The 17,672-nt window shown below is 38.9% G+C and overlaps 1 protein-coding gene across 2 annotated transcripts in view; it reads right to left on the bottom strand.

Moving 5' to 3' along the window:
* galnt14 (UDP-N-acetyl-alpha-D-galactosamine:polypeptide N-acetylgalactosaminyltransferase 14 (GalNAc-T14)) overlaps positions 1 to 17,672 on the bottom strand; it is a 146,371-nt gene that overhangs the window by 20,725 nt on the left and 107,974 nt on the right. For both annotated transcript variants that reach the window (XM_015034007.1, XM_015034006.1), the window contains exons 6-10: positions 13,094 to 13,215; positions 8,710 to 8,797; positions 6,714 to 6,798; positions 3,979 to 4,082; positions 653 to 779 (exon numbers count right to left, since the gene is read on the bottom strand). In XM_015034007.1, the coding sequence (XP_014889493.1) occupies positions 653 to 779; positions 3,979 to 4,082; positions 6,714 to 6,798; positions 8,710 to 8,797; positions 13,094 to 13,215 (526 nt within the window). The remainder of the gene's footprint in view (positions 1 to 652; positions 780 to 3,978; positions 4,083 to 6,713; positions 6,799 to 8,709; positions 8,798 to 13,093; positions 13,216 to 17,672) is intronic.

Below are 17,672 nucleotides of genomic sequence, written 5' to 3'. Positions count from 1 at the left end.
GATCAATTCACGTGTTCTGAGCATGTTAGTGGATTACTGGGCTGCCTGCAAACATGTCTCCGTTTGAAAGACGTGCAGAAAGAAAACAGCTTATGCTAATGGGATAATATTGTAGTGGCAGCTCAAAGGCTCCCGGGCAGCTGTAAATCCACCTTAACAAAGGCGCGAGAGGAGCGCGGCTGCTGCGGCACGGTGGCTGCGGCACGGTGGCTGCGGCGCGGTGGCTGCGGCGCGGTGGCTGCGGCGCGGTGGCTGTGGCATGCGCACAGAAGAAACTCTTCCTTCTACACCACTGCTGTCTCAGCTGAACGATGTGACAAGTAACAAAAATCAAGTTATTTTAGTTCTTTTGAGATTAAAATATTTGTGTCCAAGCTGTCTGTTTGATATTTTGTCCTCTTTTTTCTTCTATGCATAGATTTTAGGGGTTTAATTACCGCAGCATGATGCTACCTCCACCATGCTTTACCTCAACAAATATCTTTGTCTCTTCTGATCATAAAGGGTTTTTTCTTAAGATTATATTTGACTTTTCCATTTGGTCTCCTTCAGTAATGTCACATAAATAAAGACTAACATCTGGATTTAGACCTCGTTGTTGTTGTAAGGTGACAGCAGTGACACGTTTGAGGTTAAACTGTAAAAGTCTTACTTGATGTAGGTGTTGGCGTTGCCTTCAGGGAAAACGTACGGGTGTTTCTTCCTGAAGACGTGACCAACTCTGCTGCAGGGCAGGATCTCCAGACTGCCACCGCACTGCCAGACCCGGAACGAGATCTCTGCACACACACACACACACACATCATATCAAACTTTATTTTTAAAAAGCAGAGATGCTGGCACCATTTCCTCCTGCAGGTTGTGTATTGGTGAAAAGCCAGTCTAATAATTAATTACATGTCCAATAATTCATTATTCACATCACTAAAACGAAGCAAACAATCAAACTACAAACCTACAGACAGTTCAATAAACCATTTATAACGTTCATGAATAATTTGTGCAAATCTGCTTATTTACCAGCCATTTTTTCCCAAATGTGAAAACTTTATAATTATAGTTTATAGACTTTCTAAATGTACAGAATCATATTTAGAAAGAATATGACAATGACATTGTCTGGATTTCTTGTCATGAATCTTTAAGACACTTTTACATAATTCAAGAGGTTTTAAGACTATTTTTCCTGCGACCAGTTAGTCAATGTAAAAAATGTAAAAAAAGAGAAATGCTTAAATAAATAGTGAGATCCACATATATACTGAAAGTTAATTAAACTAAAGAATCTAAAGTCAAACCTAAATATGTCAATTTATAAACACTTTCTTCTCATTTATACAAATATCTGATAATTTATAGTTTTCCACCTTTTTTGTGGAAAGAAAAATATCTTGGAAGTTACAATTTTCCAAAAGTGGAAGAGTTTTTTGACTTTCTGAGCTTTTGAGACTTTTTTTGTTTTTTTCTAGAAAATTTCTGAGATTCATCTCAAAATTTATTTGGAGAAATTTACTCCTCTTTTCTTTTCTATTTGCAGTGACCCTAATACACCACCATGCTAAAACAGCTCATTTAGTATGAGCTGAACAGATTAAAATCTCTTTATATTAGAGCGATTTTGTGCAAAAAAATGTAATGAACATGTTTTATATAATCCATAATAGGTCACCTTTAAATTGGATGTGTTTCTGAATGCAGTGGCAAATGTAAAAGATAAAGCTGACTTGTGTTTTTTTTGGGGGGGTTGTGCGTATTGATTTATATATATATGATTATAACTGTCGGTGAGTTAAGCAGAGAAAACAAAGTTTCTCCACTAAAAGAGCCAAAGCTGGGAACTTTGAAAGTTTAGAAAGTTTGACTGAAAGAGCAGAAGAAGAGCTGCAGAGGAAGTGGAAATTAGAGCACAGGCCGAGTTTGATGAGTTGGAGGCAGGGATGGAAGAAGAGATGAAACAGCAGACGGAACAAAGGAGAAGAAGAAGAGTCAGCGAGATGAGGAGATAACCGACACAGAGCCGAGGAGACTGACAGAGACATGACACACAGCAAATGAGTGTGTGTGCCAGGGAGGGAAGAAAACAGGCTAATAGCGTTTCACTGATCTGAGGAGAGCAGCAGCAGAGCAGCCAGAGACCCAGCGCGCGCGCGCACACACACACACACACACACACACACACACACACACACACACACACACACACACACACACACACACGCACACACACACACACACACACACACACACTGCAGGTAGGTAGCAGCAGGAGAGCCAGATGTTCTGCTGGAGGAATGTCATCGCTGGACTTTTATCAGCCCAGAGGAAAGTTCACCTTCATCCATCTGATATGGACGACTCCTGCTTTCTAAACCCAGTCGCTCTATAATTCACTCTGCTCACGTCACAAGACTCATTAAAGAGAGGGAAACTTAATCATTTCATAAATAGAATAATTCTGCTCCTTCAGAGACATTTCTATTAGATTTTAAATAGTCTGGTTGTCAAAATGTTTGAAACAGAAACATGGCAGGTTAAACTGAAGCATGGTGCATGAAATGTGTTGCAGTAAACAGCAGCGTGTTGCATGAAAGGAGCAGAAAAGTCCAGGAAGGTGGAAGACCAGGAAAAAAATAAATAAAATCTGAAGATAATAACAACATCTAACACATTTCTACTCACCGGCTTTTAATAAAGAGTGAGCGATCCATTTGTTTTTATACAGTGTTTGTTTTATGTTGTAATTATTATTTGTTGTTTTGGTGTGCAGCACTTTGCCAACGCCTGTTGTTCTTAAATTTGCCATTTTAACAGATTTGATTGGATTTGGTCTCTTGTTGTCTCTGTTTATTTCTGCTGACATATTATATTTCTGTTGTGAATATAAACGCCATTAACAGCTCAGTTAAATCCATTTCTAAATGTCTCTGCAGTGCAACCTTCCTCGCTCTCTGACAGTAATGAGTCCAGAAGCTCCATGGATAAACTGCGTTTTCGTCTGTTTCCTCTTCTCATTTTAGCAGAAAGAAACTCGTTCATCAGAATATTTTGAAATTAAATTTACATGTCAGACTTCCTGCTGCAACACTGTTGATGAAACAATCAGGGAAACGCGTTGCATCAAGCATTCTCATATTACAATCCAATAACAGATTGGTTACATCATTAACGGAGAGTGATGTAATACTCCAACAAGTTCAAATGGTTTTTCTTGACTTTGTCAAATATACTCAGGTTTGCAAATTTATTCACAACTCTTGAACTTTTTCACAATAGAAGGAAAATGATCCAAGAGTTTTAATTTTAAACTCCAATTTTAACTCTTGATACAAATTGTTATATTTCTAGCCAGGTCTGGACTTTGACTGGGCCATTCTTATTAGAGCTGCAGATAACAAATATTTTAGTAATCGATTATTCCATCGATTAATCTGACGATTAATCAGATAAAAAAATGACACATTCTGCAGATCTTTCATTAAATTTAAGATTATTTTATACAATGTTAAAAATACATTTAAAATGCAAACAAATAAATAATTCAATTGCTTTTTTGAATAAGAAAATAAACATTTCATTGCCATAAAGTTGTTATTACAAGAGCAGTTTTCCTTTTCTGAACCCCTGATGCATCTGCAGCTAGAAAATCCTTCTTTTCACATCTACATGTGAAAAGCTCAGACATTTAACACTTAACAATGTAGAGCTGATTGTGTGATTATTAAAAATATATTAATTATAGGATAGAAAAGGTGCTTAGTAGGAGATTTTTTAACAAGATGTGAACCAGAGGAAAGAGAACTGAATATAAATACACTTTCCTTTTCTGAACAAATTAAAAATCATGCATCATTTTTCTTCTTCTGTGTTGCTCTGTCAGATAAAACTATAATAAAACTCAGCACAGTTTGTTGACTGTCTGAGGTGTTGACGGGTTTGTCGTACAGGTGTGTGTATGTGTGTGTGTGTTTTTATCCCCACCAAAGTTTTCTCCGCCCCAGATGTCCATGGCCGTGTCGTACTTCCCCAGATGATTGAACCAGGATCTGTTGATCACAAAAAGCCCGCCTGCGATGATCGGCGTCCTGACGCACCGAAACACAAGAAAGACAAAAGAGCTGCTTTCATTTGGTTCCTCTCATCCTCATCCATCTATTATGTTTAAATCTCAGGACCACAGATTACAGAAGGTGATATTTTAAACATCAGTCAACAACAGATGCTGCATTTTGTATCATATTATGGCCAATTTCCTGGTCCTGTTATTAGAATCTCTAGAACCTTATCCAGACTATCTATTCAGAAAGAAACAGTTGCATATTTGTGTGTAACTCTGTGTGTCCCCTGCATTAATCAGACCTGGTAAAGAAATGATGTGAGGAGCTTCAAGGCTGATCAGACGTCATATAAAGCGAAAGAGTTATTAACACATTAGCACAACCTTTAATCTGCATTTTGTCTGTAAACCAGGTTTATTTTTCTCTGGACATGTTGAAAAAGGATAAATGCACAAAGTCAAAGAGACACAATTTGGCTCCCAGATGAGGAGACAAAAGTGGAAAAAACAGCTTTTCATTAGGAATGCTTCTAAGTAATAAAGTCTCCCTGCATTAATGATTAGAGCTGTGTAATTTTTCATTGGATTAGGTTTTCTGAGTCGTGGCCACGGTCACTGCAGAACTAACAGGTCAGAATGAGGAGGAGCAGGGCTCTGCTGCTGACTGCTGAGGTGCAGACACGCATCGTTTGTCATCCAGGCTGCAGCAGGACGCCGCAGCGCTCCAGTTAGCCGGTCCTGACACACAAAATGGGATTTTCACTGTAATTGTTTCAGAATGATGCTAGTCTACAGTCATCCTTCTTCATTCATATTTTCTTCACTTGCAGTCTTCAGAAGTTTCTTAAGCATCAGTTGTTTGGGTTTCAGAAGGTCCCATCAGATGAATGTGACTGTTTTTAATCAACTTTAAAAACCTTGATGGAATATATGTTGTTTCCTAATAAAGAGACATGAACACACTCACACATAAGGACAGTTTAGGAATCCATAACATAAGTGAAGAATGTCCAAACATTTTGTCACGAGGGTCAAAAATGTCAAAAGTCCCTAAAAAGTAAAAAAAACACTAAAAAAAAAATACATCAGTTTTTTTTTATTTTGTAGTAGAGAGATGTTATTTAATGTAGAATGAGAACTTAAAAAGGATTTAGCATGTTAGCTGCATGAAAAGAAAGGCATTTCCCATTGTATGGCTCAATTTAACAAATATATCCTCAGTATAAGAACAGGATTCGAGTCACTTTCTTTCCAAACACTCTCTATGTTTACACGTTTAATGAATCAGATAAAAGCTGATTTGGGTGCAGAAATGTCGGCTTTCCAGTAAAAGTCTCTGGATGAATGCGGTTCTGCTTATTATAAAAATGTTATAAAAAATGAATATTTTGTACCTAACATTTTCCACTGGAAGAAAATTATGTCCATAGTAATTTTACCTGGATTCCAAATAAAAAGTCTCCATCTGCATTGTGATTTGTATGATTCCTGAATAACAGTTGGGGGCCACACAAAATCCGTCTAAGGGCCACAAATGGCCCCCGAACCGCACGTTGCCCCCCCCCGGTGTAAACTCCAAGTCAAGCCTTTCTACACAGACTCCTAACAGCATCTTATTCCACCACACAAACACATTATTGCTCACTTTCACACATAAACGGCGCACATTTAGAAGCAATTAAAAGTTTCTGCTGAAGCTTGAAAATGGGAGCCGCAGACTGAGGTTAGACGCCCACAACGACTTTCACCAACACTTTCAACGCTGAACGTCTTCCATATCTGCTAATAGCCTGGAAGGAAGCGATTAGATATTTAAATCCAACTCTGGTGTTGAATTGTTTTGAGGAACGTTTTGCTGTTTCTGTAAGTAGAAATGATCCTAATTCCTTTTTTACAGATTTACACTCACATCTCCATGGTTTTTACCGTCTACCTTCATCAGATCATCAAACAGTTTGAAAAATGACATACAGAGAAATGCTATATATTTTTAGCATATCTAAGCGACTTAAATTAGGCAGAAGTAAAATAAATAACCTCAAAATAAACACAATGTTCTCATAACATTTTCCAAGAAGGCAAGAATAGTTTGGATATTTTTTTCCCTTAGTGAATAAAATGACAAATAAAAAATGCATTATCTTTATGCAATATACAATTAGTAATAAAGAAAAGCAAAAATGGAAGAAATCTGTTATAATACATTTTCACAGCTTTGATTGTTTTAAAGCCTGAAAATAAAGAATTTAAACCTGATAGAAGTTTATCTTGGGATTCAACATGTCCAGAGAAAAATAAACCTGGTTTACAGACAAAATGCAGATTAAAGGTTGTTCAGAGCTTAAACCTGTTTACCCCCAGAAATGATGTTAGATATTTTATTTTCTGTTTATGTGACTCTCCTGAGGAAAAATCATCAGTAATAAACATGTTAACATCAGAAGTGGAATGTAAAAAAGCTGTTAAAACCTTGAACGGCAGAATTAATAATGAAAACTTCAAATGAATGCCAAACTTCACAACTCACAAGAGCAGATCAGCTATTAAGCGTGTTAATGTCTGAGGTCAGGGCGGCTCTGACCGGGCCTCGGTGTAAGCATCTTTCCATGTCATACATAAAGTTTTATTGGGTCAGGATTTAATGTGTTCTGTGCATTACTTGATCGGCTGGGTCGGGTCGGTCCGGCGTGCTTTCTGCTCCGCTGTTAACTGCTCCCACTTAAAATGGAGGCTCCAGTCAAACCCTGAGTGATAAAAACAGAAATGCGTGTAAGCATCATATAATGCTGCAAATAGCAGGCAGCCTGAATGTGCAACGGCTTAAAGAATGAATGCTGATGTGTGAAAATAAAGCCATTTATCACGTTTCATCAGAGGTTGCTCTGAAAAATCAAAAAAGAGAAGAGATAGTAAATGTTTCAGCTGCAGAAACTTTTAATCTCATTCATGAAACTTGTTTGAAATCTGAAGTGCCATGCTCCAACTTGTTACTTTGTGACAGTAAAGAGTAAAGTTCATCGGACTAAAAATCTGTAATTCAGGAAATTTATGTCTGTGTTTAAAAAAACAAACATTTCATGTCGGTTCAGCTGTTTTCCTGTGATGGATCGGCATCGATACTGAACCTCAGATATTGGTGTCAGAAGTGAAAACAGTGGATCGGTGCATCCCAAATATAAACTGAGATAAAAAAAAAAACATGTCAAAATGTGATAAAAATAAACTCAGGATCACTAAAAATCACATTTTCAGGGCATCGTTTTATGTTGGGAGCCACCATCCAGTTATGAAATGATCTCTGACCATCGGTCCTCTGTGTGTAGCTGGGATTGGGCTGGAGAGACTATTATCACCACTGACTGGCATTGATTGCAGCCACCAAGTGAGGAAGATGAGGATAAGACAGGATAATAGCAGGAAACAGGAAGTTTAAAGCTCTTAGGAGAGACTGGCTGCTGAAATGATGATGGGTGATAGAACACCAAATTATTTTCTGCTCATTTTGTTTCAGCTCAGATGAAGCTACATAAACCTGTCAGGATTAAAATAAGGAAGATTCTTCAGGATTTCTGATATATTATCAAACTATGAGCTGTTATGGAGTAATTCATTCATAATCTGATCCATCAATAATTCATAATTACCTTTTACGTTTGTAACCAGTGAATACAAAGGAGAAAAAAACTATTAGAATTTATTAATGATTGGATTTTAGAAATAAACACAATAACAAGTAAAGTTGGTCAATAAATTCTCCCAGTAATTATTGGGATGAACAATAACATTATTATTTTGAGACCATTTTCAAGGAATACTTTGATAATCCTTGAAAAGTTGAAGTCGGCCCCTCTCTAAAACTAATAAATTTTAATTTTGTTAAAAATATTTAACACTGGAAATATCCAAAATAAAACACAACGACCAAAATCAATAAATGGAAATAAAAATCATAAACAACCAAATCCAAAAATGATGTAGATTATGATGTAGATATTAAGAAAATAATCCTCCAAAAATTTGTAATCATCAGAATGGAAATTATTGAGCTCGTTTTAATCTATAATGCAATTAATTGATTAATTGATTACTGCGACAGAAACAGTTGAGATTTTTAGAGCTCTTTTCAAAAACTTTACATTTTATTTCAGTTCACAGAAGAAAATGTAAGTTTGGTCATTTAATTCTAAGTAAACACAAATCAGAAAGTAAACAACAACACAATCCAGACCTGATAAATCGAGCTGAGAGAATCATATAGAACGAATCCATTTGTTTCCAACGTCTGTGCTTAAGCTTTACATTGTAAAAAATACTGAAAATGCAAGGGAACTTATGCATGAGTACTCATGGTGAGGTGTTTGACTGTCAGCACGTTTCAAATACAAGCTCATATTGAAGGAAACAAACCCAGCGTCCGCTGGGAATCCAGCAAGAAAGAAAAACGAACACAGAGAGCTGGGAAGCTGAAAGGAAAATATTTCAAAGGCGTTTGAGCTCCAGAGCAGAGAGGAGGTTCATGAACCCGTCATGAAGGGCCCGCTCATAAATCAGAAACCCTCAGGGGTTTCTCTCTGCCATCAAAAGATACCCTGAAGGCACCTCAAAGCCATTTTTATTTTTCTGACTGAAGGTGGGAGAACAGCATTTCCTCGTACCTCCGCGGAGGTCCGCTGAGGCCGCCACATAGGCGAAGGTGTCCATGTTGATGATATCGATGACAGGGCTGACCACCCGAGTCGGATCCTGGGTACAAAACGAAAAACAAACACATTTCACCCAAAGTTTGAGTTTTGAAGGACAAACAGGGAAAAATGAGAAGGAAAATGTAAATTAAAGCAAAGATGGATGCTATCAGCATTCCCGTCTTCACACTCTGCTCCAGTAAATGACATTTCCAGTTCAGTGTGTGTTCACCTGTGTGTGGAAGTAACAGTACACTTCAAGGTCATGATAATTCTCACACTGGCAGGAATTTTCAGTCATTTGGCAGCAATCATGCAAGAAGCAGTTACTGCGTGAGAGTGACCGCTATTTCTGCTCTTTTCAATTCAGCGTCATTATATTCACTTTGCTGATGAAAGAAAGGAGAAAGACAAAAACCTAGGATGGATTCAGAAAGAACAGAACTTTTAATAAACTCTCAAGGGTTAAAAGGTCAAAATAAATCGTTTTTATTTTTATACATGATGGCCACAGGGAGGAAAATTACTTTAAAAAGACAGAAAAAAATGATATCTACAAGAATTAGAAGCAGTCTGCATTGCATAGCCACACCAACTGCTTCACCAATAAGCTCCAATGACAATGACACACTTTGGTCTCCAAGGGTATGCTTGAAGCAGGTGACCTAGAAATGCTCACTTAAAGCTGCTTTTATGGGATACTTTTTTTGTTAGACCCCCTGCACACTGGTTTAAAGCTTTATTCCCAGCAGTCCTGTTCAGAAAACCACCAGAAATATTTCATTGTTTCCCAGCTCTCCTAACATTGTACAAACTTCACTTATATCTTTTATTTCACTAAGTTATTTTTAAACTTAGTGAAATAAGTTTAAAAGAGCTAAACACCTGGGTTGAAGTGAACTCTGGTGACTGTAGCTCCAAAATCAATTTGCAAGTGCAGGGCATTCTGGGTAAATACAACCAAAACAAATAAGCTAGCCTGGCAGAGAAATGGCTCATGGTCTTTTACCAAAGAAAAAAAAAGTTCTCTAACCACTAAAATCTGACGGAACTTCATTTTTGTTTCCATTTTGTGAAGAAGGAAGTTGCGCTCAGAGGCTTCTTCAGGGTTTTTATGTTTCCTGTCTTGGTCCAGCGCACCCGCAGGCAGGGACAGGGACAGGTAGCGCAAACGGTTTGGCTGGTATGAAAGAAAACCACAGCAGCTAAAAATGAAACAAATGTTGCTGTTTTGGCTCCCAAACAAACTGAATCTACTGGGAGGCACAACAAAGGTAAAACGGTCTTCATTTACACGGACTCAGTGTCCACACTAAGACCTTTAGGACATACAAATCAATAAACTTTCATCTTCAAAATGCATGTAAGCATGGCTCTGCTGGTTGCTGGGAGACCAAAGGATATCGTAAGTTTTTCATATTGTTAGGAAATGAAGGCGATGTCACTACAACAGACAGAAAACATCCACTGTAACCCAACAAAGTGTGTATCCTCTCATTGCTCCTACAGGAATCCTGCGTTTACCATGTAGAAACAGTTCTAAATCATTTTAAAGTTAGCGCTACCAACATGACAACCCTTTATAGCCCACATATTTCCTCCTCTGATGACATAGTTTGCTCTTTACAAGGATAAAAGTACAAATTTTCCATCACACTTTGACTAACACTGCCAGACGTGGCCCCCTGTTAAATCATGTGGTGTCCCTCTATTAGTTTGGTCAAATGGCTGGATGCGCCTTCAGCCGGTGATATTACAGAGCAGGTGGAGCGGTTCTGGACCATTAGCTGCAGGGTCAGTGCAAGGGGACGTGGGCAGCATCCCACCGTAGCTCCAGCCACATCGCAGAGCGCTGCGGCTGCTTCAATAGCTGTTAGGGTAATGACACTGTGCAGCACTCAGGGAGAAGCATTCGTGACATTAGTGTTGTAATTGGATGACTGTTATTTTCAAATCACTCCGGAGCAGTTTCTTAATTCCAGTCATTTTGTTCTTTCCACCTAATTTAAAATGAGAACATCTTATGGCTGAGCTGAGAGCATCCTGACCCCAAAACAATCTGCATCATCCTCATCATCACCATCTATTATCGCCCATCTTCATGTTTCTCTCCTGTGTCACATCTAGCTTATTAGCTTTGGTCCCACATTTTTCCACAATTTGCTCCCTGTAAACAGTATGTTTTAGTTTTCCCACCTTTCATAAAGGATAAATTTACTTGTCATGATTTTGGATTTCATCCTGTTGCATAAGTATGTTTTTAAAGGTTGTCTTAAAAAGAAGAAAGATTTTCAAGGAGAATATTTAAACAGCTGATAGAGTGGAAAAGTTACTCCTCGTTGTTTATGCAGCTTTATTCTTAGAATAACAGATTGCTCATGAGAAAAAACAAAAGGAGAGAAACAAAGCAATGGAAACTTTTTGAACTACATCACTGTGTTCTTATGGAAATTCATGAGAGAAACTCTAGAAATGTACAATAATCCCCAAAGTCCAGACGCCTCAGTGATGAACAATAACTGGTTTCACCTTTGAAAATATATATTTTTATAAACTGAGTGGGTGGAAATAACATGGTTAGTAGTAAAAAAAAGTGTAATTATTGTAAACTACCTGCCTTGTTTATTTATTCCACAAATAGTAGCAGCCCAGTGATGTTTTCCTGAACATTATGTCACATCATCGTCTCAAAATACATGGAAAGAGACTCCGTCTAAAAAAACCCCTATAACTTCCTATTTACATACTTCAAACACCAAACATGTGCATTAATTATCTTATTACAACTACAGAAGCTAAAATCTACAGACTTGGTTCTGTTCTTCTGGGTTCAGCCAATGAGCACCAAGGAAAGTGAATTCTCCTCCCAGATTGGCTGGTTTGCAAACACCAACTTCAACAGTGTAGACAGAACGTCTGCATAAATAAAGGCTACAAGTATGTAATTTGTAAAATATCATGCTTAGTGAACTGGTCGATAAGTTGCTGAAATAAAGAACTTGTCAATATTCTTCTTTTTCTTTTTTATGGACCTTCATTGACTGACTTGTTGCAGCTGAGCGGCCAAATAAAGGTAAAGTTATAACCGACAAAGAAGATGTTAAAACAAAATATTGCTGTTAAATGATCTGCTGTGAATAATGAACTATATTTCATCCTGAGTTATTAATAAAATTCCACATCACGATGACTGAAAGCTATAGGAATTAAGATAAATTGAAATACTGGTGAGATTTCAGCTCTCTATCAAAAAGACAGACAATTATTTGAAAGGTGATCGGATTTTAGAGCGGTGTGGGGTTCTGCTGACCCGGATCAATACTTCATACATTTAAATCTAAATATACGACTATAAAATGACCGGCATGGACAGTGACAAACGACTTGTTGTGCATTAAAACGCACGTACGCACGCTGTGGGAATGAATAACGATGATGTTGACACTGCAGCCCAAACACTCCTGACTCTCAGGTGGATTTACTTATTGATCCGCCTCTACACTGGGAGATCAAAGGTCTTTAATACCAACAAAGGATGTGCTGACTTGATGAATCGGTGGAAAAAACTCAGGAAATGAGAGGACACCGAGAGAATAACCTGAAGAAGAACTTGAGAGTGGTGGATGCCATGAATAAAAGTAGAAAAAGTTATGAAACAACAGTAAGGACGAGAATGTATCAGGAAAGGAGGAAAAACTGTCAAACTCCAGTCTTTGTGTGAATCACACAATTAGATTATTAGCAGAACTCTCTTCAGTTTAAAAATATAAAACCAAGATTTCACCAAGTCTATAAACAAAAAATAGCTTGAATATTTTAGACTTGAACATGTGAGAATTAAACTAAAGAAAATAGAGAGAGGTAATTTGTTTGAAATAAATAAATAGTAAGGATGTGATGGCAACAGGTGAAGTCTGGCGATAAATGGAGGAAAATAACTGCAGGCGAAGAGAGCGGTGACAAACAAGCAGGAGCGATGGAAAAGGAGAAAGAAAAGATGTAAAACTGTGGAAGAACTGACAAGTGCCAAAACAGGAGCAGACAGATAAGAGAGGAAAGGGCAGTTAAAGGCAGTCGGCTCAAACAGCAGAGACAAACAGCGGAGGAGGGAGCGTGGGGAAGCAGAAAGTGCAGCACTTATTTCTTAATGAGAGGCAATCAGAGAGACGGCTACTTTCACAATGAACACATTTCATTCCTGAAGCAACTGCAAACACAAAAACACACTCAGAGGGTTTTCATGGGGTTTATAAGCTGTGAGGAACTCTGCAGATGTTACTGGAGCTGCTGATCCCAGTTTCTGGAGAGTTTCAACCCTTCCAGATGTGTTGGTTAGCATGATGAGGCTGCAGCTCACCTGTTTGATCCTCTGCAGCAGGGGGGGCAGCCAGTCTTTGTTGACCTCACAGTGGCTGTCCAGGAAGGTCAGGACTTTGGCCCTGGCTGCGTCGGCCCCTCGGACTCTGGACCGGATCAGGCCTGAGGCAGGAACACAAACAAAACGACAGTTTAAGAGCTTCTGGCATCTTAAGGTAATTTCATAACGTGGTAGATGTGATTTCTTCAAATTAACTCATGCATGAAACTGACCATGTTTTCATTTTAATTACTTGTTTGCCAAGCAGACTGGACACTGCTCCAAAAGCAGGAAGTAGAATGTAGCACAAGGCATTCTGGGTAAATTAAACCAAAACAACACCTGAGTCCAGAGGAAGCAGGTGGAATTTCTTGTGGGTTTTTTTTAAATCAAAGACAAAAGAAAAATCCTACAATCCCTAAAATCTGACTCCATTTTAGTTTGGATTTCACCAAGAATGAAGATGCACTCAGTCTTCTTCAGTGGCTCTTAGTGCAGCGCCCCCACAGGTGAGGAGGGGAACAGGTTTTTCGAAGGTTTGGTTGGTTTGACTCAGTGCCATGAGAAAGAGAACCACAGCAGCTGGAAATTTAACAAATGTTGCAGTTTTGGTCCCAATCAAACTGAGTCTATCAGACTATCAGGTGTGAAAACACACTGACACTCAAGCATTTGCTGTAGTCATATTTACCCATAATGCCATGGGCTTGTAGTCCACTTCCTGCTTTTGAAACCGTCTCTGGTCTGCTTGGCGTTCACATGTGGATTCGAACTGTACCAGAGTTGAATTCAACCCAACAGAGACCGAAATGGAGGCCATGTTTTTGGTCCGATTACGTATCCACAGCTCCCCAAACAAACCGGAGCTTTTAGAAAAATGAACTGGAGTTGGAATAAATCCGACTAAACATGGCTGCTGGTTAGTCCGCCTGAAAAAGCAACGAGGCGTGGTGGGAATGGAACCATCATCCTCGGTGGTGTGAGTGCCTTGCTGCATGTATTGACATCTGATCCCTCCCTCTCTGGCCTCCTGGCTCTCAGAGACCGTCAGCGGAGGGGAAAATCGATGTGGGCTCTTAGAGGCGCTGTCAGACATGGAGACAACCTTTTAACAGCCGCATCACACTCTGCATGTACGTGTCAGGCTTCGTCTGGGAGAAAAGCTTCGTCTGTTCACTTCTTAAGGACAGAAACAGACGAGTGAAGGAGGAGAGTCGATGTGTGTGTGTCGGGTGACTTCAGGTCGTTTTTAAATGTGTGTGTGTGTGTAAATGAGCTAGTTAGGGAGGTCTCCCTGATGGCGGCCAGTCTTCTCCTCTATTTGGTGTAAATGGTCTAATCAATACTCCCTGACACATAGATATATCCTGCGTGAATGTGTCTTTTCAGTCAGTGTGCGCACACGTGCACGGCTGAGTGTGCACGGCGCCGAGGGTCCGTTGTGTTTGTGTGTGTCGGTGACATTGTACAAGGGGCCGTGAAGTTCCACGCAGAGCAGTTAGGCCGGGGCTCAGCCAATTAAAAATCCCATTTCATCCTCAATAAGGCTTTATTTTCTGGATGGATGGACCCACACACACAAACGGAGCCACACAAACACTGATGGAGGAATAAAGTGACCCGAGTCGGCAGCCGTTTACTTAGATGCACATAAACGCATTCAGAGCCGACGCAGTGTGCAGAGATGATCTTTAATCTCTGCTGATAATTCACAGCTGTACTCTACTCTCACTCTGAGCTTCTTCCTCTCTGCTAACAGGAACACACTGTAGGTTGGTAGTAACACTGGATCTGAGGTTCATTTTGCAATAGGAGGTTGTTTTATTTATTTATTTTTTTACATTTATTTAACCAGGAAGGCCTGATAAAGATGAATGTTTCTGAGGAAAGCTCAACAGTCCAGACGTCTCTGACAGAGATTTGACTGAAGCAACTCGAAAAAAAGAGACTGAGCAAGTGGGATCCAAGTCACTTACCAAAAACTAATCCGTGAAGTGATTTCTATCACAACTGTTAGAAACAATCAGCATATTTTCTGCTTTTTGCCTGAAAGTGGCTGTAATATACCTCAGGATCTACCAGGTTTATTTGAATCATTCTGTGTTTAAAATAAATGTAAGACTCCAGGGAATATTTCAAAGATCTAAAAGTAAACATAAATGAAAATGGCAAGCAGTAGAAAAAATGTTTTACTTAAAAAAATCCACTTTATGTGAATAACCCTTCCAGTAGCGAGTCAACTAGCATTGCACCTTGATATTTCGGCCCAGCTGCATATTCTTTAGAATATTTTAGATACTCCAAATAAAAAATCTGTATTTTTAAGTACAATATGATCATTTTTTCCCATTAAAAATGCTTTGGATTAGGTTGAGGTTAATGTGAATACAAGAAGCGAGAGGATTTATCGTGGCAGCATAAACCATCTGTGGTTGACAGAAAAGACACACAGAGCCAGACTGGTGAGCTTTTATGACCATTAAAAAGATAATCAAGTCGAAAAGCCTAAAGCCATAAACTATTAACAAGCCAGACTGATGAAACCTGCTCCTGTGAGTCTGTAATGAAATCCTTCAGCAGCCACATGTAGCAAAGTGTTCGCTTTGTCTCCGAGACAAAGAGGCGAGGCGAAGGCAGGAGAAACTAACCAGGCTGGGAAGAAGGACAGAAACCAGGAGATGTCAAGCAAACAGTAGCAGGAAGGAGCGGCGGGATCAGACGGGGCAGGGACACTTTAGAGGAGTGAAGACTATTATTTTCCAGCTGTAATGTGAGTTCAAATGGCACTGGTTTCATCAAACTCCAACAAGCCTGCTGGAGTGGCTTGTAAGTGTTTTCTTCTGCTGCCTGTGAGGAAACGGCTCTGACCTCAGGAAGCAGTCTGCATCGAAGCCTTTTCCTTCAAACACTTTAAACTGATCATTTCCTGCTCTGACAGGTAAACCAGGAGCAGGTTTACGCTTCATGTGCTCCAGGTTTAGATCTGTTCATCTCTGTCGTGTGGCTTTTATTTTCTATTATTGCTCCAGTTTTATGATGTGTTTTATTGATCTCTTGTCTGTGGCCCCTGAGAGCCGCTTAGCAACATTTATTCACAACAGTCGGTCAAATAACTGAAACAGCAACAAAAAGAGTTTTATGCCTGTGACCATAATCATGGGCAAAGTAAGTACACCCTCCCTGCTTCAGGGAAGCAGCTTGATATCAGCTTTATTAACTGATCATCGTCATGGTGACCACCGATAAAATAAAAGCAGCTTTTGTATTTTACGGCTCTGGAGCAGAAGGAAGCATGTTAACACAATGCCAAGGTTTGTTTAACTTTTAACCAGGAAGAGAAACTCATTGAGATTAAAAATCTACTTTCCAAGAAAGTTCTGGACCTTCAGCAAAACAAGATGAAAACAAGACAGTTTTAATCTTTAAAATGTTTTAAATACAATGTTAGATTAATAAAACAAATTATAGAGTCAATGCTGGAAAACAACAACAACTACAGGGTAGAAATTTCTGCTATTCATCAATTCAAGATGCATATTCAGATCATTTTGACTAAAAAAACCAAGAACCATGAAAGAATTTTCTCCCTCAGCAGATGTTTGGCTGCAATGCAGAGCATCATGTTTGGAGAAAAAGAAGCATTTCAGCACTAACATCTGTTATCGTTTTTAACCTCTGTGTCTATCAGGATAACATTAGTTCTTTTTATATCCAGTTGTCATGTCATGGTCTGGTTTGGACTGGGAACATTTGCTACATCAGAACATCATGGGAAAAATGTGTCTCCATCTTCTACTTGGTGCATTAACTTCTTTTTGGAAAAGTCTCAATCAAGTGTAAGAACTTTTTTGCGAAGGTGAAGAAGTTATTTTGAATTTTTCTGTTTCCATCAAACATTTCTAATGTGACTTCAAAACACAAAACCCTTGATAGAAACACAGTTGGTGTTTTCTAACAGCCTCCTCATGTACAGCACTGGGCTCTGAGTAAAGTCACTAGCATTCACTAACCTTCACTGTGAAAAAAGCAACAAACAATCAAAATGAAACCAAACCCTAACCCAAGAAAAGAAAAATCGATTTACAAGTAAGGCTGTTAATGAAGATGTGTGTGAGTTGGTGTCAGGGCTGCACCAACAACATAAAAAACAACATAAAAAATAAATCGGTCCTGTACTATTTTTATCTTTGAAATTACGATCATAGAAACATCGGCTATTTAGTTGCATTTTATGCGGTTTAGTTAATATTCACCGTGAATCCAGATCCCATCACAAATTAAGCAGATAAATGTATCTACATTTTTGTCGTAGTGACAAAAACCACTGACTGAGGCCCCAATAACTTTTAATAAATTAAATTAAGCGAATTTACTTAAATTAGCATCACTTCACCCGCTGGGGTCTGAATGCACTTCCTCCTGGTTCCCATCTGCAGAAAAATCTGCGCTAATTCAGTCAGTTGGATCTGTCTGATCCAAACAGATCAACTGAACTCTGTGGGAGTTTCATCCTGCGCTGTCCGGTGTGTGCTTTTACCAGGATTTTTTTTTTTTTTTGCGTGGTTTTTCTTCTCCGAAA

Source organism: Poecilia latipinna, unplaced genomic scaffold (genome assembly GCF_001443285.1).
Source record: "Poecilia latipinna isolate Pla-1442-1.1 unplaced genomic scaffold, P_latipinna-1.0 Scaffold284, whole genome shotgun sequence".
In the NCBI taxonomy this organism is placed as follows: Eukaryota; Metazoa; Chordata; class Actinopteri; order Cyprinodontiformes; family Poeciliidae; genus Poecilia; species Poecilia latipinna.
This window is presented reverse-complemented; position numbering and strand designations above follow the sequence as displayed.